Source organism: Toxorhynchites rutilus, chromosome 2 (assembly GCF_029784135.1).
Source record: "Toxorhynchites rutilus septentrionalis strain SRP chromosome 2, ASM2978413v1, whole genome shotgun sequence".
NCBI classification, from domain to species: domain Eukaryota; kingdom Metazoa; phylum Arthropoda; class Insecta; order Diptera; family Culicidae; genus Toxorhynchites; species Toxorhynchites rutilus.
Genome location: NC_073745.1, coordinates 329716526 through 329742802, shown reverse-complemented (window position 1 = coordinate 329742802; position 26277 = coordinate 329716526). Strand labels below are relative to the sequence as shown.

Below are 26277 nucleotides of genomic sequence, written 5' to 3'. Positions count from 1 at the left end.
GGCGGTATTATCATTACACTCTGTGTCGGTGTCATCACACTGGCCTTAGAACAATCTGAAAACAGCGAATGACCGCGGGAGCATATGCATGAGGCTGCGTAGCTCAGTGATGCCAGATCTATGAGACCATAGCACAATGCACATTGGTCCAGGAAGTGCATTTAAGTGGAAATTAGCATCTAAAGCTCGACAGTTATTCTCTAGACACAAACTGTTTTCGATAAAGTTGTTACATATGATAGAGCTCTCATTCTCAAGTTTTCAATAATAAGGTGACCAAAAATTTTCGAAGAAATAAAAAAAATACTTTTATCTTATATTAGATAGAGGTAAGATAGAGGTAATCATAGTTCAACAATGTTGTAGTCCCAGTTATTTGAGGCTACTTTGTGGAACAAATTTTTTTTGCTATCTCTTGGAATAACCTCTATAGCGCTATAGCGATATAGCGTTAGGGTCACCATGAACGAAAACCTTACAAAAAGTTTACTAATACAAAAAAAAATGTGATACAGAATTTGTCAATATCCCAACTCTACTCAAAGTTATTGATATTTCTTCCTCAAAAAAGCGCACTCTTCATTTTTTGTCGTTCTTTCTGGGGCAAACATAAACAAATGTTTGTTGGCGGCATTTGAAAGAGCATATTTTACTCCACATAATGTGAGATTTCAAAATCTATGTTATTTTTTTATTTGAGCAAACTAACATTGTAATTATGAGTTTTTGGGTGAAAAACATCAATAACTTTGAGTAGGATTAAGATATTGACAAGATTTGCAGTGAAAAATGCTAGTCTCGGTAGCATGTCGAGAAGCCGCTGTTTGAGGTACACCTAAAGTTAATTTTTGCACATTTTCTGGCATCCCGATTTATTACATTAAATGAGCTGAAAGATAACATAAAATGTTCTACTCCCCAATACATATATATCATTCGTATAATATATATGTTAGAGCCAATATGAGGGAGCGAAACAGGAGACACATTGGAATTTTTTTTTTGCACAATCCCAAATGAAAAGAGAAAAGAAAACAGAAACAGATGTCTGCTCGCATACATACAAATCATTTTTAAGCTTCAAAATAGCTCATTATTTGCGCATTTGACTCTCATGACCAGGAAATGGCATCTTTTCTGCCAAAGATGGCATGTTTTCTGCCAACGCTAGTTTGGGTGTAGACAAATTTTCGTTCAATTTTTGTTCGCGTCATTTTCTGTGGTACGTTAGAAGGATACCAGATCTTTTTTTAATCTATGTAAATTTGTTTTATCAAAAGAAAGATGTGCTTACAAAAAAATAAAATATGTTCCAAGGATTTATTAATATGGGTATCACATGAAAGTGCTCGACTAGTAGAATCAAGTTATTTATGAAAAATCCAAATTCAAGATGGCCACATTCACAAAATGGCCAATTCCCTTCCTTTTAATTGTTTGCTCTTAAATTTAGTACACTTCTTTAATTAAGTTATCTTCATAGTTCTGAGTATTCCATAACATCAAAACTCTTATTTGTTTGCCGCTTTAAAATGACTGATTTCATATTTTCTAAAAAAAAAAGTTGATTGAGATATGCGTATCCCATGAATAAACTTGACTTGGAGAACACACGTAAATCCAAAAAGTTTGGTTAATCACAATCAAACCGTTTAACCTAAAACGTTGTTTTTTTTATTTCATTTACGTACACATATCAACCCATTGCGTTTGTAATAATTTTTAATGGACTCGGAAACTACTGAACCGATCAACGTGAAAATTGGTATTCAGGGGTTTTTGGGGCCGGGGAAGTTCTTCGTGATAGTTTCAGACACCATACAAATGAAACACAAATTTCTACATTACTCCAGAATTAATCAAGCAAAAGGAACCAAATTTTGCATTTGGAGGAAATGGAAATGGATTTTAATGTGATGAAACGCACTCCTATATCTTCTTCTATCTATACCAATAAAAAAGTGTCGCCGAATATGTTGATAAGAGCAGAAGGAATTGTCCGATTTAGGGCTGTCTTTATTCTAGCATATTTTCGGTGTAAAACACTCATTCCATGTAACGGAGAGACATGTTATTTGCAAGTGGTTGAAAAATCTTGAACGAGAATTGTGTCTGAAAATAATCTGATATTATAATGATGAGTTTTGTTAGAAATACTAGGAGTTTTATAGTAAACCGTAAATTCAACGGGGTCAATTAGAAGATCAATCAATGAACAGTTCTGCGATTGGACTCATGAACTTGCGCTTAGTAAGAAAACGTGGATGTTTGACAAATTTTGAGCGGGACGAAGTTTGTCCTGTCAGCTAGTATAGTATAAATCACGGAGGAGAATCCCAGCATCGTGACTATTCTCTTATGTTTCCATGCTAATATTATTTTGTTTTGTATCAAGTGCCGTTATTTTCTATTCAAAAGAACATCAAATTTAATTGTCCCATGTTGATTTTTTAGGCATAACAGTCCCACCACGAATTTTTGAACCCGTAATCAAGCTTGATTGCTTCAGTTAGGAGATCCCATCACATTTCATTAAACAATAGTATAGTGCTTATAAAAAACCCGATGTATTGCTAGATTAATATGCTTAAAGCTTTTGGAAGACATTATGCGAGGAAACTTTGATTGCGTTTTTCTCAGTTACTGATTTTGGCACATGGGACAACTATGCGTAGAACGGCAGTATACAAGTATTTAATGATTGAAATGCTTTTAGTATCGTCTAAAGTTTAATAACAGATGAATGAATTCTATGAATATTATTTTCGACATAAATTCAGACATTCAACAACATGAACATAAATTATGAAACAGATGCTGTTACTGAACAAGAATATTCCTTTCAAGCAGAATGCATATTTTCAATTCACTATAGCAGCTTACTTGAATGTTTCATCGGTGAAACATGTGAAGTTGTCGAGATTTTCGGTTTTAAAAACCTGTGCTACAAATTCAAACACCATGTAAACAGATTAATCTCAAAATCTGGCATCTCTGGTTCGTTCAACTGAGTCGACGAAGAAAATTTTCTTAATCAATCCGCGATGACAAATGTACAGCATCGACATCTGTGGCGACATTAGTGTTCATAAGAAAATTTACAATCTCAATCAAATTGACTGTCCCGAAGGCAGTTATAAATCGTGAAAATTTGAATGAACATTTTTACTTGGTATTATTGATTAATTTGAAAAACGTAGTGCTGACCCTAATTTAACTCTTTTTCCATATATTTTCTGATATTCCCAAAAAATAATAAAATAAAATTTTCTAGACACCTTTTTCGTACAAGATTTTTTCACCACTAGTGAAAAATATAAGTCTTAATTGCATAGAATACATATTTGGTACGAAAATGCATTTTTTTCCATTTTTTTATTCTTTATTCATAATTTTCATCTCGAAAGTGTCTTCATTCCACATGATAATGCGTTGTCTGTGTCGCTTCACAAAAGTTCCAGAGTCAGACACAATTTAAAGATACCTATCAATTTTGAGATGCTTCGTGTGCGGATCGAAGTTGAGCTCAAATTTGACAGCTGATGTAAAAACAAGTTGAGGTTTGGTTTAAGTTGACTCGTGTGCGGACGGCACACGGGTCAACTTACTCCAAAAACACTGTTTACCGGTGACTTGTAAATTAACTTTATTGCACCTTTGGTTATGCAAAAACCAAAACAATTATTGTAGTGCAGCGGAAAAAAAAGTATTTTTTATAGATTTATTTTTCTTTTTTATAAAAAAAAAAAAATTTGAATTTTTCATCAAATACACCGTTTATTTTATTGAAAAAATTGCATGATCTTAAACATTACATCCGAAATAGTACGTTTACAGTGAAAAACTAATCAACTTGTTGCATTCTCAACGAATTTCAACAGAATTTCCTGCCGTCGCTCTAAAATTGTGGTTTTGTTGCATAATGACACTTAAACAGTATTTTCTTCCGGCGTTCTAAAATCACGGTTTTGTTACATAAAAATGGCTCCCAAATTAATATCGTAGAAATTATAGTTATTTTGATGTACTAACGATCAGTGTGATAATTTCGTCAAAGAATTGCATGTGTTATTCACATTGAAGCATAATTGTAGTTAAACCCTCTTTTCGCTTGATCAAAATACGCATTCCTAATAATATAATCAGATTATTATTTCTCAGCTCAGAAAAAAATCTTTTTAATAGTTCCCTACCCCTCATAAGTGTAAAAAGATTCCTATCCCTGGAAAGAGACGTCAAAACAATGGGTTTGATTATTTGTTTATCTTTATTAGTGCGCGGTTCAACCTGATAAGATGGGGAAAAAAGCAAGTTTCCAAGATTCCAAGATATCTGTAAACTTATAATCAAAACTCATCAGGGAGGTCTTCAATAGCGGATTACACTGGTAGAGGAAGATAGCGGAGGACTACAACCAGCAGTGATCGCCGAATTTCTCGACAAGTGGCTGAAAATCCTTTCGCTACCAGCCGAATGATTCGTGAGAACGCTGACTGAAATATCTCCGAACGAACTGTTTGCAGAAAACTGCAGGAATTGGGTTATAAGAGTGGATTTGCCCAACGACGACCATTGGTTTGAAATGTTAGCAGGTTTGTTTACTTTGCATTCAGCATACAGTTTTGGCTGATGCTTATTTCTGCAGGATCAAACGCTTCAAATTCGCTAAAAAAATACATTGAATACCGATAGAGTTGTGGAAACAGGTTATCTGGATTGATATAAGTAAATTTGAAGTTTTCGGCAAAAATATCCAGAAGGTGCTTCGCTTGGTAGGGTGTCGATAATCCTGAGAATATTGATGGCATAACGACGGCAGACTATTAAATCAGCATTTTGAAACGGAATCTTAAAGAGTCGACGCGATAAGTTGGCTTAGAGAAGCGTACTTCCGTGCTTCGCGTTTCAACCCTTTGCGGTCGTATGTCTGCTCTCAGCGACCACAGCAAGGGATCATACTAAATACTTTATCCAACTATATGTGATAGTTTACACTTCTTCTGAAAGAATTTTAATGCCTAGTGAGCGCGTTCACAAATTAATACGCAGCTTCTATGGATAACAGATAACGGTACTCAGTGTAATCAAAAGATAATTGGAAAGATAAGAGTATCTCTTCCAAGGGAAATTAATTATTCGACCGCAAAGGGTTAAGCTATTGGGATGGCTATCACAAAGTCCGGACAATTTGTGGTCCATTTTGGATCAAAATGTCGACAAGGGAGATGTCAACAACCGCGACAAACTGTTTGAAGCTTTGGAAAAAGCCTGGATTAATATCAACTCCCAAAATATTAGAAACCTTGTTGAAAGTATGCCTCGACGCCTGAAATCCGTGATTGAAGTTGAAGTCGGTCAAACTAAATATTAATGAAAAGTTTGAATGTTTAATTACAGTAATACGTACTTTATTTTTTCCACCAGAAAAATACCAATTTTCTAATAAATGCTCTTCTTTAGTTTATGTATCGTTCTCATGTCGCTGTTGTATCCACTATATTCCAAAAGTACACCTCCAGCTCTGTCTTTTGTTAGAACACTTTGAATATCCATCTGCCTAAGATTCAAGCAAAATCAAGAAAGTTTGAAAATGTCACAAGAGCGTTCTTCATTTTGTCCAGTACTGTAAATTGCATTAGGGTGACCATGAAAAAAAAACGTTTTTTTGCTTTTATACTAACTTTTATATTTCAAATTCTACTTCATAACTGTCTTCGGGTGACTTTTAATGTATATCAAGGGAAAAAATTTTAAATGCAGAATTTTCCAATATCTTAATCCTGCTCAAAGTTATTGATGTTTTTTACTGAAAAACTCATCTAAAAAAAGTGTCAGTTTACTAAAATACAAAAAAAATATTAAAATTTCACATTATGTAAAGTTTAAAATCCCCTTCCAAATGCCGCCAAAAATTTTTTCATGTTTGCCCACAAAAAAAAAAATCAAAATGTTTGTCTTAGTAAGCGCAAAAAGTCTTCTGATCTTCTGACAGTTTGCATGCAGAATTTGAAATATAAAAGTTAGTTAAAAAAGAAAAAAGGTTTTTTTCGTGGTGATCCTAGTGTAACTTAGAACAAAAGCGCTAAATCGGTTGCTACCAAGCTGCTTAAAATAGCTGTGGCTACAACTTTGTCGAACTATGTTTACTTCTATCTATAAAGATAACAAAGTTAGATTTTTGCTTTTACCTAAAGTTTTGGTCATCTTAGTTTTGATAATATAAAAATGAACGCTCTATCATTTGTAACAACTTTGTCTAAGACAGTTTTTGTCTAGAGAATATCTGTCAAGCTCTAGATGAAAATTTAATGTTAAATTGAAGCGTTTTTAACCGAAGCGTTGAACGCTATTTCAGGGAATGATCAAGCTCTTACGAATGTAAATTTTACAGTGATAAACGGTCACCCTCAACTTGTTTAAAATACCAACAGCCATCGGCAGGTCTCCACGTGTCATTATCTGCTGCCAGATGGCGACCGGATTTTGTTTTGCTAGCAATCACTCTGTTGTTTGGCATTCCTACGCATCGTCACGTCAGGGCAGCCCATCAAACATCATTCTCTCTCTCCGTTCATCCAAAGTAAACCAAACCAAACCCCGGCATTCTGCCACATCATAATCGTTCTATGAATAGTGTAAATATTTATGTTTTGAAAATATCTACGTTCCATATCACATGACGATACAACTGCTTCTCCTCCTGTGGCGCACTGTCAGATCATGTGAGCTTCTCAGTCGAAGTGGAATACTATCTTATTTCAACACTTCCCACCCGTCCTCGGGTCAGGCTCTGACCACGATGTGGAAAAACATGTCAACCGTACAGTAAACTCTTCCACAAACCCACGGATCCTGTCCCAAAATTAGTTACCGGCTTCAGCAAAAATGAGGCCCCCAAATACAACCCTATCTTTGGACCGACAAAACTTTCCATCGGGCGGCGGTGGCAGCGATGGATTCAGATAAATGCGAGCAGAGTACCTTAAATTACGCTAATCGCCTCACAAATTATATACGCATCCCTGGTTTTCCGGGAAGTTTCGCTGCCCCCGAATGACCGACCCTCCCGGTTTTCTATTTGTTACCACCCCACCCGCGTGCAAAAATATTGAATCTTATTTTATATTCAAAGCGCACGCCGAACATAAAAAAATCCTATTCGTTCCATCTGGGTGGCGGCCTCGGCCTCGCGGTTGGTTCTGACTAATCAGCGTATTTGGTTGGTTTTACCAAAAACTCATCCTAATAAAAACAAAACCAAAAAAAATCAAACAAGAGTAGGAACATTCATAAAGTGCTTACAAAATGAGCTCCGCTAACTTTTTCGCGTCCCCAATTTCATCCGGATTCATCAGGTGCTTGTCCTAGCGCACACCCCCACTGCTGTTCTAATTCTTCCCTCCCCTCTCACTCAACTCTCGCATTTATTTACCTATATTAAAATGTTACTTTATTTCGCATAACTTTCTCACCGCTAGAGATTTATTACCTTATTGCGACGGGATATTTGCTACCGGAAAGCGGAAAGTTCTTCTGAGGCGGGGGTGACTATACCGATTTATTATCATTGTTATTGTTAGCTTGATCATTATTAGTATTATTATTATTATTATTATTATTTTGCTTAGTGGGTGGCTCTACAGTTTCGGCTTGCTATATTACCTAACGACGAGATTTAACATTTAACACTGCTTTGAACGAACGAACGAACTTTGGCTTACGACTAACAATTGGCTATGCCCCATTGGCTGATTATCTGCGGGTTACATTGCGGGAGATGATGATGGTTTGGGGGGAAGCTCGCGTGAACTGTAATCGAATTGGTCGATTATGTCGGTGTATGGTCGATCCAATAGTCGTGATAATGGAATATGTCCTTTCAAATGATTTCCCTTCAAGTGACTTCTTGGAACAGTCAGCTCCGATTTGTTGTAGACTTTACTTTACTCCGCGTGGTGAAACATTCATTGTAAAAATGCGCAATTATCGGGTTATAAAACCTCTAGAAGGGCCTTCCAAAAAGAAAGAATTGAACTATGTATATTGTAATTTCCATCTGAGAAATTACGTCGACTTTTGTGGAACTACAGTGCAAAAAAAACCTTATCGTTTCCAATTGAGACCAACAGATTTGCATAGCCAATAACCATTGAAATTGTATTGACCAAGTTTTTGAAAATATCATCGATTACCAAACTACCAATGTACCTCGATGAGAAGGGTATACTTTTGGTGTTTTATAGGCTCTTGAAAAGACCTATACCACTCAACAATAAAACGACGACTAAATGCAGCTCACTTTTAGATTAATTCGATTCTTATTGAATGCGTTCGAGAATTTCTGAATAAGTAATATTCATAGAAAACATATTACTTTTATGCAACTTATGAAAAAAAAACATAGCAATGCGTCTCTTTCTCTCTCTCTCTTATCGTTCCTTGTTTAATGTGTAAGCCAGTTTAGGATTAAGCTGCGTAGACTTTAAGGCTAGTATTAAAGCCAATGATTGTAAATACAGACGTGCACAATTATACGAAGACGTTGAAATATAGTTGGTGGTTCGAAGACCACCGCGGAACGAGATGTAAAATGTTTTTACTTATTGAGAAAAACCACCGGTTTTACATATTTCATAGCGACCGTGACAGGACTCGAACCTGAAATCTTCGGATGTGATTCAGGACTAAGAGAAAACCACCCCGATATCCGATGATGACTAAATGGAGAAACTGATCATTATAACGTTATAACGGTGAGAGGCTCATAATTGAGTAACGATGTGTCAATTGAATTGAAATTGCATGGTCCTGATGCAGGGCATGACTTTATAGTTGTGTTAAGAATCCTGGAATGAACTTTGGCAGTGCAATTCGCTTTCCCCTAGATATTTTGTTGTTCGAATTTAAGCGATTTATTCAGGTTAAATTCTTCTAAATTCTCATGTCTTATTTTAGAACACGAGACACGTGACACGAGAATTTAGAAGAATTTAACCTGAATAAATCACTTAAATTCGAACAACAAAATATCTAGGGGAAAGCGAATTGCACTGCCAAAGTTCATTCCAGGATTCTTAACACAACTATAAAGTCATGCCCTGCATCAGGACCATACAATTTCAATTCAATTGACACATCGTTACTCAATTATGAGCCTCTCGCCTTCCAATTTCCTGCAAATTTGTGCAGGCTGAAAATAGCGGTTCTCTCTCTTCACGTTCAAAAAAGAGAAAATCACTTCACCGTTAAACAGTCTCGTTTCGCTTCACGTTCATTTGTTTCTTTCTTCACACTGACGCGAAATTATGAAATCGTCAAATTCAAAAGAAAGGTTCTTATATCGAGTGAAAGTGTATTATTCGAATGAAAATATTAATAGAGCTCGAGCCGTATTCACCGAAACTAATGAAAATGACGATCTGTAAGGATGTGCAGTATGCCAGCAGGCGTAATCAGTGGCCGGCGCTGCTTGTGTGACTTTATATGCCCTCATATGTCTCTTTTAATTTCATTTTTTTTTTATTACGCTCCGAGACAATCCAGTGTGGAGAAATGAAATCGAATGAAACTTTCAGTTGAGAGCAGCGATCGTCCTTTTACCTGTGAAAATGAAACTGACATACAGCCCATTCGAATGAAAATGAGTATAACCCATTCGAGCAGTTTCAATCGTCTAGTGAAAGCGTCTGCCTTCAAATTCAACGGAAAGGACAGAAGAAAAGAATGTTTCGCTATGACTATAGAACACTCACAATTGAAATTAACGCTGGTTGGAGAGAAAGGAAGAAGCAAAAAAGTAATTTTCATCTTTCAGATTCGAAATTGAGCAGAGTCTGCTCTACAATACTCGCAAATAGATTATAGAGTATCACATACAGCGATCCTGTACAAAGAATTAGTCAACAGTAAAAACGTCATGCCACAAGGACAATGTTAGACCGCATGACTCTTTGGCAACCCTGGAAAAAAAATGGTGAGAGTTTGCTTCGCCATCTCATCCGTCGTACTCTCCGAATGATGCGCCTTCATATTATCTCTCGACCACATAATTGAGCAACTTGAATGATTTTTCGACGGGGATCCAAACAAACTTTTCAATCTGCCTGAAAGATGCTGACAAATCAATGTATCCTTTTTTATTTTGAGTCGGGGATACATTATTTGCTCAATCCTTTCAATCCAACAATCTCTAATAAGTTGCCTTTGGCATTCGTCACTTCTTGGAATTTGATCAAATAAATCAATGGAGGAGTTGATTGAATCTCATTAAGTTAATCGAAAGAGTTAAAAAAACAATTACATGTTGGAACAAACCTGACGGATGGTATGTGTGCAAGTGGGACTTGAAATATTTAAAACAAATGGAGCTATCTACCTAATTCAATCAATCTGACACAGCTACTGGACATTGCGTTCTTGGAAACATCAAAGCAAGAACGGCAAAATGTTCTAGGATGGCAGCATGCCTCTCGGGATGGTTCCTAAAAGCGAACTCGGAAGTATTATCAGTAAATTATTTTAACAAACTAGCACCGCATACTAGCTATATCCTTGCTTCAGACTTCGAGAAGTGTGGAATCGTACCATGGAATCCCCATGAGATTATAAGCCTGGTGCTAAATGCAAAGAAAATGAATAAGTGAGTAAGTTGTTTGAGGAGCTACTAAAACAAGATTATAGCGAAGTTATCGGTTAACCAGTTGGATTTCAACCGAAGAAAATATTGAAAAATGATCTAAACGAAGAATGAATTCCATAATGGCTGTTTCGGGAATACACGCACAAGATACGTTATCTTGGTAAAACAATCATAGATAGATGATTTTTTTAAATTTTTTATATAATCCAACCGATTCTCAAAAATTTCAAAAATAGCCCTATACAAACGATCAATTTTAATCGCTTTATGAATGACCTTTGAACCTTTTATTCCTTAATTAATTCATTTAATATTTTGCATCGATGTAGCACATTCATCTACAATAAATATATGTAGACAAATTTAAAATCGGCCCTCTACTACGAAGGACCCTACATTACGATTGCACCCAAGCAGCGTTTATCATCACTAAATCGTTCATAACATCCCCGATGATAATGAAATCTACTTCTATATGTATGATAGATTTGTTGGATGTGTTGGATGAAAACAGACGATTGCAATACAGACAGAAGGAATGACATCCAGGCAATACAATTTTAAAAATCTACTGTATACAGAGTGCGTGCGGTAATTTTGCACTGAATTTAAAAAAAGCTGTATATCGGACCTGTGTAGCACGATTACAACAAATTTAGCAGCACTGGATAGCCAATGGATAGCCAGGTATCCGTAAACAACAAACAGCTATCGACGAGAGAAAAATGGCGAAACAAGAGGACATTCGTTGATCTGTAGTTAATTTTATTCGTGCCGGAAAGAGTGTAAACTATATAATTCAACCCGTGAAGGTGTCGGAAAGAGTAATGTACACTATAAAGAAGGCCTGGGAAATGGATAAAACAGCATATACCACTAGGCTAATCTTAAAAAAACGCAGAAATGGCTTGCGGACAATGTTCCAGAATTCTGGGAGAAGGAAGTTTGGCCGCCAAGCAGTCCCGATATCAATCCCTTGAATTATTTTGTGTGGGGCGTCCTTGATCGGGACACTGATAAAGGTCCTCACACGGCAATTGGATCGTTAAAGTCAAAAATCACGAACGTAATGACGCAACTAAATCGCGACATGGTAAAACAAGCTTGCAGCAGATTCCGAAAGCGTCTTACAACAGTCAGCAAAAATGAAGGCGACTTTTTCGAATGAAGTCCTTTGAAAATGCTATATTGTTTTAAAGAAAATGTTTTAAAGAAAATATAAATTCTGCCATGAATGCGTGGTACCTTTCTTTTAGAATGAGAGTTTGGTCTAGTTTACGTTCTAAACATTCTAGTCGGGATTTTGCGTTGGAGTAAGACTCGCCTATCATGGTTTCGAAACCTTCTTTCTTGGGATATTTCACGAAGTATCGTCCAGTGGAATCTCTTGTGACCGTTTCCTTATAGAATGTCTCGCAAAATTGATCGTTGGGGGAAAGGTTGACATTATCCAGTTCGTCCAGTTTCCAAAACTTCTCGATGTTTCGACTCAGTGTTTCAAGAGTGGAGGTGCAGCAAACCAAAGCTTGGGGCATGGGATCATAAGATGCTTTGCCAGATACAAACCAACCAAATCTACTTTCAATTAAGGTTGGGGCTTGTGGGCCTATTTGCAACCGGCCTCCTTGAAGGATTGTATAAAAATGTTCCGCACCAATAATCAGATCCACTTTCCGGGCAATATTGAACTCAGGATCGGCCAGTGTGATGTCGTTAGGTATATGCCAGTTTGTTGTAGCGATGCTCACAGCGGGTAGATCAGTTGTCAATTTTTTGAGTACCAAACAATTGAGAGGAATAGAGAAATCGCTGACTCTCGACCTAACTTCGGTAGCTACCGAACAAACTGCTCGAATCGGAGATTCACCGACGCCTAGTAGAGGTTGATCAATACGATGACGGAACAATCGGAGTTTTTGGCAAAGTCGGTCACTCATTAGACTGCTTTATGAGCCACTATCTAGAAGAGCTCGCGTCAAATGTTCATTTCCATAACCGTCTAGCACTTTGACGACAACGGTCGATAGGAAAACGTTGACACCACGAGATTCTACAGCTGAATTGGAAGAGATTGCAGAAGTAGTTGCTGTTGTTACACCAACGGAATCGTTGTGTCTTGGAGGATTAGGCGCTGTCCGACTGTGTTGACCACTTGAGTTAGGATTACTGTTTGATACTGACGCATCGAACCCAGGATGCAATAACGAGTGATGCCGTTTTTGGCAATGCTTACAGGAGTAGCTTGACGAACAGTTTCGTACGAAATGATTGCTTCTGAAGCAATTACTGCAGATCCGTTTCGTGTTGACCAAGGGCAATTGTTCCTTCAGCTGCATCTTTTCAAATGCCGGACATTTAACTAATGGATGATGATCGTTGCAAGCTAGACATTTAGGTTGGTAGCTTTCCACTGCTGCATAGGAGTTTATCTTCGAAGACGATGGGGTTTGGGTTTTAGGTTGCCTGACGGAGGGGTAGTGCTTTCCTTGGTTTCCTTTTGCAGAGACAAATTCTTCCCATTCCTTGAGAGTGTGATCGTCGACTCGAGAACACAGTAGTTGAACAAGGAGGCTGCCCCAATGCGCTGTAGGTTCTCCAAGCTGATTCAATATTTTCACATGTCGTTGGAAGTCTTCCAAAACGGCACGTAACCCTACAGCCGATTTTCCCGACACCTTCGAGTGGATCATCAGAGATTGTAGATGCTTCTTTTTTAGTAAGTAGGTATTTGAATATCGATTTAGAAGGGCTTCCCAAGCCACTGCATAATTATTCGCCGTAATTGTTAAAGACTCAATCAATTTGAGGGCGTCGCCTCGCAAGGCGGACCGTAGGTCGTGGAATTTTTGTATGCAGGGGATTTCTGGGGACGCGTGAATCAACGGGGAAAAGGAATCGTGGAATGTTAACCATCCATTCAGGTCACCATCAAACCGGGGTAATTCGATGGTGGGGAGTTTCACACTAGTAACATGAGAAATGGCAGGGACACAATGATGGATCGTAGAATCCACTGGAGTTAGAGGAAGAAGAGGACGCTTACTGACGAGGCCACCTTTTACCCGAAAGTACTGCTCTTCAACCTTTGCTCTGACTTTCGCATTAACCGCCACAAATTCAGCACTATCGTCAAATGCTTCGTATTCTCCTTGAATCGATTCGAACGTTTCCATGAGGGTATCCAGTCGAGCTAGACGTATTGTTACTTCATTTGCATCCCGCTCAGCATTGAAGTTCGTCAAGAAATCTTCGATACGTTGGATTGAATCCAGGACAGTTTTTCGTTTCAGCTCCTTCGACTTCATTTTCTTCTCCTGCATGGTGATGATAATTCAGCAGCGTTGATTATGTCACGAATAACTGGAATAAACGTAAGACCCAGGAAGCACCTTTTGCTTGACGATAATTGTTTGGACTGACACTCACCTGTGCCCGTCCAGGAATAGGCCTTGTAATAAATTATAATCAGGAACGTTAGAACGTCGGGATACCACCGGGTTGGATGACCATTGGATAGGTTATAAATAGTATGCGATAAATTTATTGGATGATCAACCAGTAGATTGATGTAGTCTCGTTGGCTTAGAAACAGCAACGGCCACGGTCGGAGCATGCACCAGCATTCGCAGCAACAGTATCAATACGGGAACGCGGATACAAGATCCACACCAGGAACACGTGGGAAATCTGAATTGGTTAAAGAAGACCCAGGAAATACCTCTCATACAAGTATTATAGGTTGGACAGATACTCACATGGAGCCTGTCTTCAATAAGCCTTGTACTTTTTAAGCATGTAAAGCTATCTGGAACTCCAAGTAGGGTAAAGTAGGGTTAACGTCGCAGTTGTTCCAAGGAACACACCCGTGATCCTGGTCACGGCACCAATGTTTTATCAGGGAGTCGATTCACGAGCTTAAACTTTCGGGGTTAAATATTCACAAAACAACGACGCGTATACTTTTAGTAAGCTACTATTTCTCGTAGTCCAAAAAATCTACAATCCAATCTTTATTGCGATATAACACATGTATAAGAAACCTTCCAACTATGGCTACTGGTGACCGGCTAATAGTGACTCTAACGATTGAAGCAAAAGTAAAAAGTGATCGAGGAAAAGGAACTGCCTAAAAACTGACCAATTGCGCAACACTAGTGGTGCGTTTTCAAGATACGCTGCGTTCAGCAGTCGGTTTAAGAGCTGGATTCTACACAGATTAAATTATTTAAAAATGCGAATCAAATCTAATCTTAAACTTATCAGTAAATTTCAATACTATTTCGATTTTTTAATAATTATTTGATGACATACACTGTCTCCGCCCAGAGAGGTATCTGAGCAGAGTTCCAGAGTGATGAAGATGTAAGAGTGGACTGGCTACTCGATGATGATGTAGAGAGATGATGAGATCGAATATAGTGAAAAGCTTGACCTATACTGATCGAAGGATTTATTGCGACTGACTCTTTGGTCGGGTCGCTATAAACAATACGGTTTGTATAGCGGGTTCGTTTCCATGCGTTCCCTATTTCGTGACCATTCTCTTGTTATTGTTCGTGTTTGTTATGATTGTTCAGGAGTTGTTTTGTTGTGCTGTTGTGTTGTTTGACCGTGAATGATACTGGTCCTCATCAAGAAAGCGAAACCTGCTGCTGAAATTTCTACCGCTGTGAATCTTGGAACTTCATTTCGAAAAAAAAAACACTCAGCAAGGTATTCGTGATAACCGTGCCGTAAGACTTCCCGTTTACGTCCGGATAAAAACGGAAACATAGAAGCTCACGTTACGACCCTTACGAATCTCTTCGAGAAGCTCGCAGCTCAAAGGAGGGATACGAAACCCCGTTCATTGCAATGGGAGCACGGCTGGAAGAAGATCTTACACTGAATCTGGTCGGTGGGAAATTGGTCTACGAATGGCAGGAATGGGATCGTCATATACGTACGTACGGATCGTACGGATGATGGAACTGAAACCGTTTTACAAGCAGGACCATCTATTCCTCAAACAGATTTTAGTTCGGGGTATTGGTCGGATTCCTCTCCTCAGGAACCACAATGATTCAATTGTCGTTGTGTCACTGTTCAAATTTGGATAGTGACAACTTTCCAAAGAGGTGACACTTCCTACTTGCCGTGAGTTCATTGGTCACATGGACGAAAAAATAGCTATCTGGAATTAAGACCCAATGAAATTGTCGTGTCGAATGGTGCAGGCATCGGTCGAGAAATAATGGGAGAAACGATGCAATATGTCCCAGTAATGAAGTCCAACGTTTTATCTGTCAAGCGACTGGCGCACATAGGTTTCAGTGAACTGTTTGATCAAGGTACTACAAAAGTTCTCCGAAGCAGAATAATAGTGCAGTTGCAAAATTTGGAGGCTTGTTCGAGTAATGTTGTTGAAGTAATATTAATGAATCTAGTTCATACCGAAATTCGTGGATCATCGCGAAAAATATTGTAATGAAAAAAGACACACTGAAGCGCTCCGAAAGATCTACAACCGATTTAAAAAAAAAGGAAATAACTTCGACTCTTCAGAGCTACTTTGCGTTATTAACCGTTGATGATCTCTCGAACTACTCACCGAACTATCTTCCACCATCGAGGTTCATATAGAGCAGGGGTTTTTAGTTTTTTTTATGGCCGAGCATTTTTTATACCTAAAATATTTGATCGAGCACGTGCAATTTAAAGAATAAAATAAGTCCTATTTACATTGACATTACTCAACCTGAAACAATTCTGTTACGATTGCGCGTAGCAGTTACATGATATCCAACCCGGAATAAACAAAATAAATCACTATTTGCCCAGAGAAATTAAATCAAAGAATGTTTTTTCTCAAGGTGTGTTTTCAAGTGAGAGCATTTGCTATAACTTCGCGGAGCACCGTTTGAAAATACCTGATATAGAGGGTTCATCAAGAGCCTGAAATGTTCCATCAACTCGAATTGAGTGGACCATCAAAAAGAAATCTGACTGAAAGCGAACTTGAAGGGGAGTTGTCGATCAAGGCAATTCGAATGATTCAATACCGTAGATGTTGACATACATAAATTGTTATATTTGTGTTCTGAGTGCTCAAAATAAAACGGAGGCAACCGATACGGTACATGAGCTCTGTCAATTTCCCGAATATAATTCCATCCTTCATCTCTGTCAATTAGGACAATTCAGCAGCAAAACTGTTTCAATTATTCAATTTTAGGAGAGAGAGAGAGAGAGAGAGAGAGAGAGATACAGATTCGAGACCCACGGTTCGGTCAATTGAGTCAATATATTGAAACAACCGTTTTGATTACCGTCAATTCTATTTATTCTGTTCATTAAAGGCGCTCACCCGGTGGACCAATCATTGGGCGAGCGAACCAATTTACCGTCCACGAGCAGCAGCCGCAATTTATCGGGCATGAAAACTCATGCACCTTAATTGAGTTAGCACACTGGTTTCGGTTGCAAATCTCCGAACTTTTCTACCGCTGTAGCTATTATCGCGCCATGGGGTATGGGGATAGTGTGAGCCAGGCCGGATGTTTCGCCAGGCGAACCGAGGGTAAAGGATAAAGTTTGCTACCCTCATAAAAAAAATATTTCAGTGGTTGCCGCGCAGAATTGTTGTGGAGCCATCCGTCTCCGGGGTTGGGCCAAGACGCTGCTTAAGATTGCGATAATTACTACATCTTATTATCATTACCGCCGCTTCCATTCTCTCGCGCGTTCCGGAAGCCGGGAGCGGTCGACGGCACGCATATGGTCTCGTGCTCTGGGTACCCACCCACACCACTCCCGCAAACGTAATTAATGTTCGTAATAAGATTATATTTAAACTATTTTAATACCGATATTTGCATCCACATTTTCAGCTCAACCAGCGCTGCGAATGGATGAATGAAGGGGATGGGGCAGGTTTTGGTTGCACAACACTCGGGGTGCGATTGCGATCCGCTTCCGAGGCAAAGTTGGTTTTCGAATGGGTAGTTGAAGCCGAAGATAATTATGCGGATGATAATGATAATGATGATCTGAATGTTATTACTCGACACCGGAGCCTCGTGTAATTATTGGATAACGATGCCGTGTTTACCCTATTATTAAGGTGCGTGAGAAATTGCCCGTTAGACTCTCCGGTGTCGGGGTGGTAATTTCGGAATCCAATTTTGAACGCTATACTATTTATTGGTTCCCACATCGTTTGGCGGTTTTTCTTTCGGCTCGATTCCGTGTCACAGTTTTGCGTAAGCTTCTCCCCCAAACCATCATCGAAGTAACGACTATTTCCTTAGACTACTCACACAAACATACTCACTCGTGTGTGGCGGGACTTCGGAACGTAATTGCACTTCCGGGCGGAGTCTAACTTCCTCCACCGTATGTGCTTCCGATATCTACACCACACGTTGCGAGCCAATCGGAGGATAACGATAATATAATTATTCAATTTTCAGCTAGATTAAGTAATCCGGTAAACACCAACCGGCTGGAATAGCTAAGTAGATTAAGATTACGAGATCAAATTCGAAACAGCGCGGCCGCTTTCTGGCCTCCTCCGACGTCTGGTGGAAATGGAGAACTTCATCGCAAGCGAATGGCTTCCCACAAGAGAAGACCAACCTCGGCATACACGTGCCTCGATTTGCTACTATTTGCATAAGGCGAACTAGGGGTAGATTAATTCACTCTACGCGGGTAAACCCAATGATCAATCGGATGATTGAAATTCTTCCGCTAATACGTGTTCATTGCTGTTCTGTGTGCAATCATCACCTACTGTTTCCGCCCACTGCTGCTTCTCTAACATGCTCCAAATGTGCTATCTATCCTTAGATCCTTCTCTGGTGGGCGGAAACATTATCTAAACATTGTCAAATACTTTTTTATTGAATTTGGCAATATCATCGCTTCAAAAAACTAATTCAATCACAAACTTTGTGTTAACTTTAAAGCCCTTATCTTACAATGTTACGATCCACGATAAAATTGGCATTACATAAGGAAGGAATAAGTTCTTGTGTTCAATCTTTGAAATTCGTAAGCAACAACGTCCCCATCTTCAAAAACGTTTCGACCGTTGTCCCTAGCCGGAACAGTAACAACCAAAGCAATAGCAACAATCAGAATCACCACAATAACAGATATCAGCAGATGCAGTTGGTGCAAGGGGCGGTGGCAAACCATCGCTGTTACCCACCGCCACCAGCTCTCTGTATCATTTCTTCTGCTCGCCCACCGCGGCGGCTTGACCCTTGGCCAGCCGGGAGCCCCGTTCCGAACCTTCCGAATCGGGATCCGGTCGGGTCGGCGAGACGCGCGCTTTCTTCCCACAAGCTCACAAATGTATCGAATGCCCCCCGGGGACATGGTGGTGGTGCGAGAAGAGACCCAAATGTTCGAACGGATGATGATGGTGATGGTGGTGGTGCAGGGGATGACAGGTGGACAGTAGAGGGTGATGGTGCAGGGCAGCGGCGGCTGCAGCTGCGGCCGCGGCAGCCGCTGTCGAGGGATGGTGATGGTGGGAAGCGGCAGCGGTGGAACTGCCGCCGGGATGATGAAGGTGGTGACCACCGGTGGAGGCGGCGGCTGCAGCGGCCGCACCGCTCATACTGGCCGCCGCCGCCAGGTGGGCGTGTAGTGTGGCCAGATTAAGGTTACCTGTGGGGTACGGTAGTCCGAAACTCGGATAGCTCGAGAAGCCACGGCCGGCTGCGTAAGCAGCGTATGCGGCGGCGGGAAAACCTGTAACGAGAGCGAGAGAGAAGGAGAAAGAGAGAGGAAGAGAGAAGATACAATTCGATTAGTTGTCGTAATAATATGTAATGTATATATTGAATAAAAAAAATGTAACTTAAATGACGAAAGATTGCGAAAAGGAATCATTATTCATCGAACAATTGTTTTCGAAAGTATTACTATACAAAACTATCCTATTTATATTATAATTAGTGTGAAATTTTCGTCTCCTGTTTCATGAGCGAAGGACACGTGTAGTTATTAATTAATCTTATATTGTTATACGAAGAGTTCTTAGCTTTCCCACACGAAATTTTTATACGAAATTACAATTCTCTATCAAGATTCCTTTATTTCTTAGCGTGATACGATAGCGTAGTTTTATTTTACAAAATAATAAGAAGAAAAAAGAATCACTTGTACTGAAGTTGTTTGACATCAGTGTATTTTTTTGTTTATTTTATTCTGCCAATTTGATGAAGAAATTCGGATTTTATTTGTTATAAAGTTTGATAAGAAGTTCTAGTAGAGATGGTTCATAATTGTTAAACAGTTTGAAGTTTGCTAAACATGTTAGAATTTCCCTATATCCAAAACCAAATAAGGTCCTATGAATCTGTTAGAGGTGTCGATAAATATTCAATTTGGAAAGTTTTACTCAGCTCGTGGAATTTATAAATAGCAAAGTAAAATCACATGGAAAACTCTTATTGAGATTGTTTATAGAGCAATTCCACCCCAAATCAGCCGAAAATAGCCAACTTTGACGCGACCCATTCCAATTTCTTTTCAATACGATTTTTTTTTTCTTTTCAAGTAGGGAAGAGGGGGCACATTCGGATACTTTTTATCCCTTGATTTTTAATATTTTTTGTAAACTTAAAAAAAAATCCTGCATTCACCCTGGTTGTCATTTGGACATCAATGTATCATATGAGCATGTTAGAGGTGTGCGTGGATGCGATTACGAATGGTTTATTCGAATTTTTGAAAATTGCCTTTGTGTCCAAATGTGCCCCAAGTGTGGGGCAGTTTCGGACAACGAAAAAAAAAATTAAAATTTTATGTTTATCAAAAATAACTTCCATTTCGTCTTATTTCCAGCATATTCTGCATTTTCCTGTTTATCAGTATTTGTCTGAAAGCAAAATGCTTGCTATGGGAGTCAGTAAAAAGTCGTGATTTTGCTTCCTTCCGTTTTCGAGTGGTGGTTTTCCGCGGTGAAGTTTTTGGAAAAGGTTCAATATTTTCCGGGGACAAAGTTGCCAAAGTAAAATCTATCGGTGCTGCAGACGCAATGTTTTGCAGCATTGTTGTATTACCCGATGAGTCTGTTGCTACATTCGCTCCAGTAGGTAAAATCATTTGAGCATTCAAAATCCTTGTCCGAAAAAACCTTCCTTAAGAATGGATAGCAACCTGTCATTTTGAATCCAGCTTGGACATTACTCAGATTGAAAGAAGCATTATAAGCCGATGCAACTATACCTGAAAGGTCGCGTATAGAAATAGTTTTTCCATTATGGTTGAGTAGCCAATCGTTCTGGGAAACTGAGAGCTTTTGCTTGAAAGGGCCCGCAACTGAAAAATACAGCGGTTGTAAGCGATTTGTGACATAAGGTGGAAAAGATACATGAATGCAATTTTTTCGGCAATATTTAATTGTTTCCAAAGTGCAATGACTTCTTGATTGATTTTTGAAATTGAAATCTGTTGAAATTGATTCGTTTACGTTGCTTTTTGCTACCTTTTCCAAATGCTCCAGAACACTGAGAAATAGTTTTTCCGTTATGCAACCGTTAGTTGGGAAATTAGCAAAGACAATGGACCCAGTTGGACCACCTGTGAGCTAGAATCATCAAAACGTTCTATTCGAAACTAGTTCGATAGCTCTTTCCATCTCATCTTCGTTGATGCTGGTTCTATCGGTTTTCTTCTTGTAGTTTCGAACCATCATTAGGTCTGAGAATCAGACTAAATTGATGTTTGTTAATAAACAACAATCAGATACAAATTTTATGAGGTATTAAACAGTGTTCGAATGTGCCCCACCAACATCCGAAGACAAAAAATAATTTTATCTGATTAATTGACCTTTATTTCCCCGTTGAATGCACGTTTTTTCATTTCATATTAGTTACTAACTGAGATGGTGTACTTAAATCTCTAAATCGTTCACAAAGAAATTAGGGCAATACTTGCAACTTCAAGCTCAAAAGTTTCGAAACGTGTATGAAAAAGGGCACTCGTAAGTAATAAACGACCAGGAAATGTCAAACCATAAGACAGCTGTTGGTGGAAGGGCTGTTAACTTAGGGGAGGTGGGGGTAAAACGGACATGTTAAGAAGAACTTCAATTATACCTTAGGAAACTCATGTTTCCCAAAAGTTTAATGCAGTTTCTTACAATTCAATATACTGTTTTTCTACCTAATTGACCAAATATTTTACAAAAAAGTGTTTTTCAATGTTTTTTACTGAAATTAAAACTGACCGAAAAGTATAACTTTCTTTTCGATGTGGGTAATATAGACATATAGTGGGGGTAATATGGACAGGTTTGTAATACATGAATCGTAGGGGTTTATCAATCGCGAGAGGAATTATTTCATTCAACTAAGGTCTGAACTCATCACGAATGTTCGTTAAATGATGAAAAATCGAATTAATCCACCTAGAAGTGATATCGTGCTTCTCAGCAGTATAAACGGAGAGACCCTCAACTATTCTGATTTTGGTTCCAGTCAGCTTCTAAACAGTCCTCATTTGGTGATTTAATTTCAATTTATAGACGCAGGTCATTCCTTACGAATAGAAGAAACAAACGTTTCCATCTCACTCTCACTGGCAACTGTCCGTTTTACCCCACCAGTACAATTATTTCAATAATTTAAATTTTCCACTCAAAAATGGATTTACTTTTCCGTACATACCCAATATATCTTCTCTATTAACTCACAAACCGAAATATAACCATTAACGAATTTAATTTTGATATCAAACCACTCAAAATGTTTAATATCGAAGCAGCTAAAATTACATCCACACGCGGAATAATGTATGATTTTCGGTTTTTGTTTCCCTTTTCCACTTTTGATCAGTATTCATTGCCATATAGTGACTTAAATATCATAAAATAATATGTAGAAGGTTTTCTCATTAACAGAAATCTGAAATTCTAAATGTAACTATACAAATCAACCACCTGTCCATATTACCCCCACTGTCCGTATTATCCGCGGTTCCCCTATTATTCCCCTTTTTAATTTGGTTGAAAATTGTACCACTTAATTTTGACGGGCGTAGTCCGAAACTGCCCCCATTTTCCCTACCTAAAATCACAATTTTTACTATCGGTTGACCGATTTCGACTGATTTTTTATAAGGGTGTATCCAGAAAAGATTAGCTTATTTCAAAAACTCATAACTCAGAATCTAGATGTCTTATTGAAATATGATGTGCGACAAAGTTGTTGGAAAATCAATACACTACAATACACTACTAGAAAATCTTACTCAAAAATTGAATTTATTATTAAAATTGTTTACAGCTCAAAATATGTCCTCTTCGATATTCTTAAAAAAATTTATATTAGAAAACCCTTTTAATTTAACAAAGTTTGACATATGTGATCGATATGTGATCGGGACCTAGTAAGTGATTTTTGGCAAATTCACTTTTTCAGCGATGCGGAACCGGAAAACCCTGAAAAATCGTTTGAAATAACTTTGAAGTCTCTAAGTCGAATATTGACGCCGTAAATACAGTTTTCGTACACACCCGATAAAAAATATTTATTTCGAAACGCATGAAAAAATTTACAATATTTTCTTTTCTTTTTCTAAGCGATCTGTTTGCTGTTTCTTTAGCATCAACGTTGGTTTTTCAATCATAGTTAACAAGTTGTCATCGCCGGGATCAGAAGTATCCGGATCAGATGATGAAGAAGATTCGATATCACTAAGGTATATTCTATCGAACTCTGCGAACTTTCTCTGTAGTTCGTCTTCACTATCCATCACTAAGGTTATTTTTAATATCGAAAAATACAGAATAGACAAAAATTAAAAAGAAAATTACGAATACCGAAAATTAGAGACGTAAACGTGAACTGATAAGAACTTTTCAACCGAATATTACGCCGCAGAAAAACGATCGAATTCACACTATAACGCTTAAATACGCAAGAAGAAACACTACAAAAGGTTGTTTAAATGTTCAGAGTGGTTTACGAAGTTGATTCGATCATCCAAACCGAAATGCCGTTGATAGTTTGTAACGCAATCTCGCGGAGTGGAAGTAAAAACGCGTTTTTCTCGAAATGCTGAAAACACGGACTAGGTCCCTTGCTTCGTGGACGATCACATATAAAATGGGGATGATTTTTTGAAATTTATGAACTTTCAATACTTTAAGAAATCGTAACAATTTCATGTAATTATTACGAATTCTCAAAATATTGAAATTTCATAAAATTTTAAAAAATTATATCTTCATTTTGGAGAATTCTACTTCGCTCCACTATCTGTCGAAATTTGTTGAATTTGGAGCGTTTTTTGATGAAAATAATGAAGGTGCCGTGTTGGACTCATCAAAATGGACAAATGAATTTTCAAAAATTTATGAATTTTCAATACTTTGCGAAATAGCCATTTAAGAATAGTCATATAAAAAATGGAATCTATATGTGGTTTTACATAGAAAAGTATATTTTACGTTTTGTCCTAGGACTAACCGTTCGCGAGGTATTTGAAGTTTGAGTGTTTGTGTGGAAAGGTACGGTCACCTTCGGCAGAAACGAGAGTTGCTGATCCTTATCTTTTTTTCGGCATTCGGTTTGTGAGACGCAGCTGGATTTTTGCAAATTTTACATGTTCGTTCATCCGGTTTTTAGATAACATGGTTTAGATAGTGTAACAGTCTGATTAGAAGCGGTATAAATTTTCTCCATTTCGATGGTTCAAAAATTATACCACAAACGAAAGTGGAAAGTAATTTGGGAGTTATATGTTATGTTTTCCCTATGAGAAAGTTGAAAGTAAATTTTACACCAATTAAGCGTCATCCCTCCTTCATTCATTTGCTGAATAAACCTAATCTTTCTCGTTCATTTTGATCCCAGCTATGAGAAAGGCCATTTGGACGCCATCTCCGCCATCGATTGAATGCTAACTGGATGACTACCGAGTCGTAGTTGCTGTTAACAATTGAAGCCACAAAACGTTCCCTCGATACAACTTGACATGATAGAAATCAGGAGAGAAGCAGTGTACGTATTCCATAAAGCCTATTTCATTGCACAGAATGCTTCCACAGAGCGACACGAGCAATCGGCACAGCGGAAATATACCCAAATTAACTCTCAGTTTAACACATGGTGTTAACTGTTAGCTGTCTAGAGTGGATCTAATTTTGTACTGATTTATTGATTGATTTTTCTATTTTTATTTCAAACTACATTTACCTCTAGTTTAAAAAAAAAACCCAATCAATCGATCAAAGACAGAATGATGGAGGAACCAGATTATCAATTGTAAAAGAGCCATTTCAGTTTAAATCACCAAAAACGACCGTTTTTGAAGCGACCCACTCTGATTTTTTTAACCTTGTTCATATGATGTCAGCTAACCAAAATTGCGGCTGGTTTTTCATATTGGCCTATGCAAAAAAAAATATATTTGTTTTTTCAAAAAATCGTAACTTCAAATAAAGATGTCTGATTAAAATATGACGTATGGCAAAGTTATTTGGAAAAAAATTATCTTAAAAGACCCACCCTTCGATATTTATTGGTGAATCGCCCCTTTTATGAAAAGATTCAATGAGATATTTTTTTCAACTAGAATGTATGGATGAATCCAATACAGGATTCTCAAATGAGAATGTCGGAATTTTCCACACAAATGGAAAATTCCATTAATCATAAAATAGGTAGCTGTAGTCAGATAAATAAGGAGAAAGTAATAAAATAGGCAACTGTGGAGTTCAGTCGGTAGGAACTAAGATAGATAATGAGAAATGGAAGAAATGAAAGGGAGTCTGAATTCACGGTGCAAAGAAAAAAGTAGTTTTCAATTATTAGAGTGAGAAAGTGCCTTTGAACCCTCGGGCGCTTCATTATTTTCATCAAAAAACGCTCCAAATTCAACAAATTTCGACAGATAGTGGAGCGAAGTAGAATTCTCCAAAATGAAGATATAATTTTTTAAAATTTTATGAAATTTCAATATTTTGAGAATTCGTAATAATTACATGAAATTGTTACGATTTCTTAAAGTATTGAAAGTTCATAAATTTCAAAAAATCATCCCCATTTTAGAGAGTTGGACACCGCATCACTATACTGCCGTTCTACGCATTGTTGTCCCATGTTCCAAAATCAGCAACTGAGAAAAATGCAATCAAAGTTTTCTCGCATATTTGTCTACCTGAAGTTTTAAGCATTTCTGTTGACAATACACCGGGTTTTTTTTATAAACAGTAACCTATTGTCTAATGAAATGTGAAAAGTTCCCCTCACTTGAAACAAAAAAATTCATGGCGGGACAGTTATGCCTAGAATATCAACATGGGACAAATGAACTTGATGTTGTTTTTCTAAATACTGGTAACGAACAATAACTTGTTTTTGTTTTTTTCCGAAAGATTATGCATAAACACATCGTTTTATGAAGAAGTGAGTGATCTGCAATACATTTGCTGAATATAAATCTCATTGTTATTAGACATTCGCCAACAAGGTGTATATGTGTTCTGTTGAACTTTTTTTTTAAGTTCGTTCTTCCAAACCAAAAATTAGTGCATTAGCCCTGCAGAGAGCGTGTATTCTGGTACTGGAACTGATTCTTTTGCTATAGATATGTAAAAAATACATGGAACAGTTATTGTTTGTTCCCAGATC

At 37.9% G+C, this 26277-nt stretch overlaps 1 protein-coding gene across 5 annotated transcripts in view; it reads right to left on the bottom strand.

The window, feature by feature from the left end:
• LOC129769306 (RNA-binding protein Musashi homolog Rbp6) overlaps window positions 1-26277 on the bottom strand; it is a 1713766-nt gene that overhangs the window by 70147 nt on the left and 1617342 nt on the right. For 4 of the 5 annotated variants that reach the window (XM_055771465.1, XM_055771461.1, XM_055771462.1 and 1 more), the window contains one exon: window positions 19298-19381. The exons of the other annotated variant lie outside the window; for it this stretch is intronic. In XM_055771465.1, the coding sequence (XP_055627440.1) occupies window positions 19298-19381 (84 nt within the window). The remainder of the gene's footprint in view (window positions 1-19297; window positions 19382-26277) is intronic. 5 annotated transcript variants of the gene reach the window in all.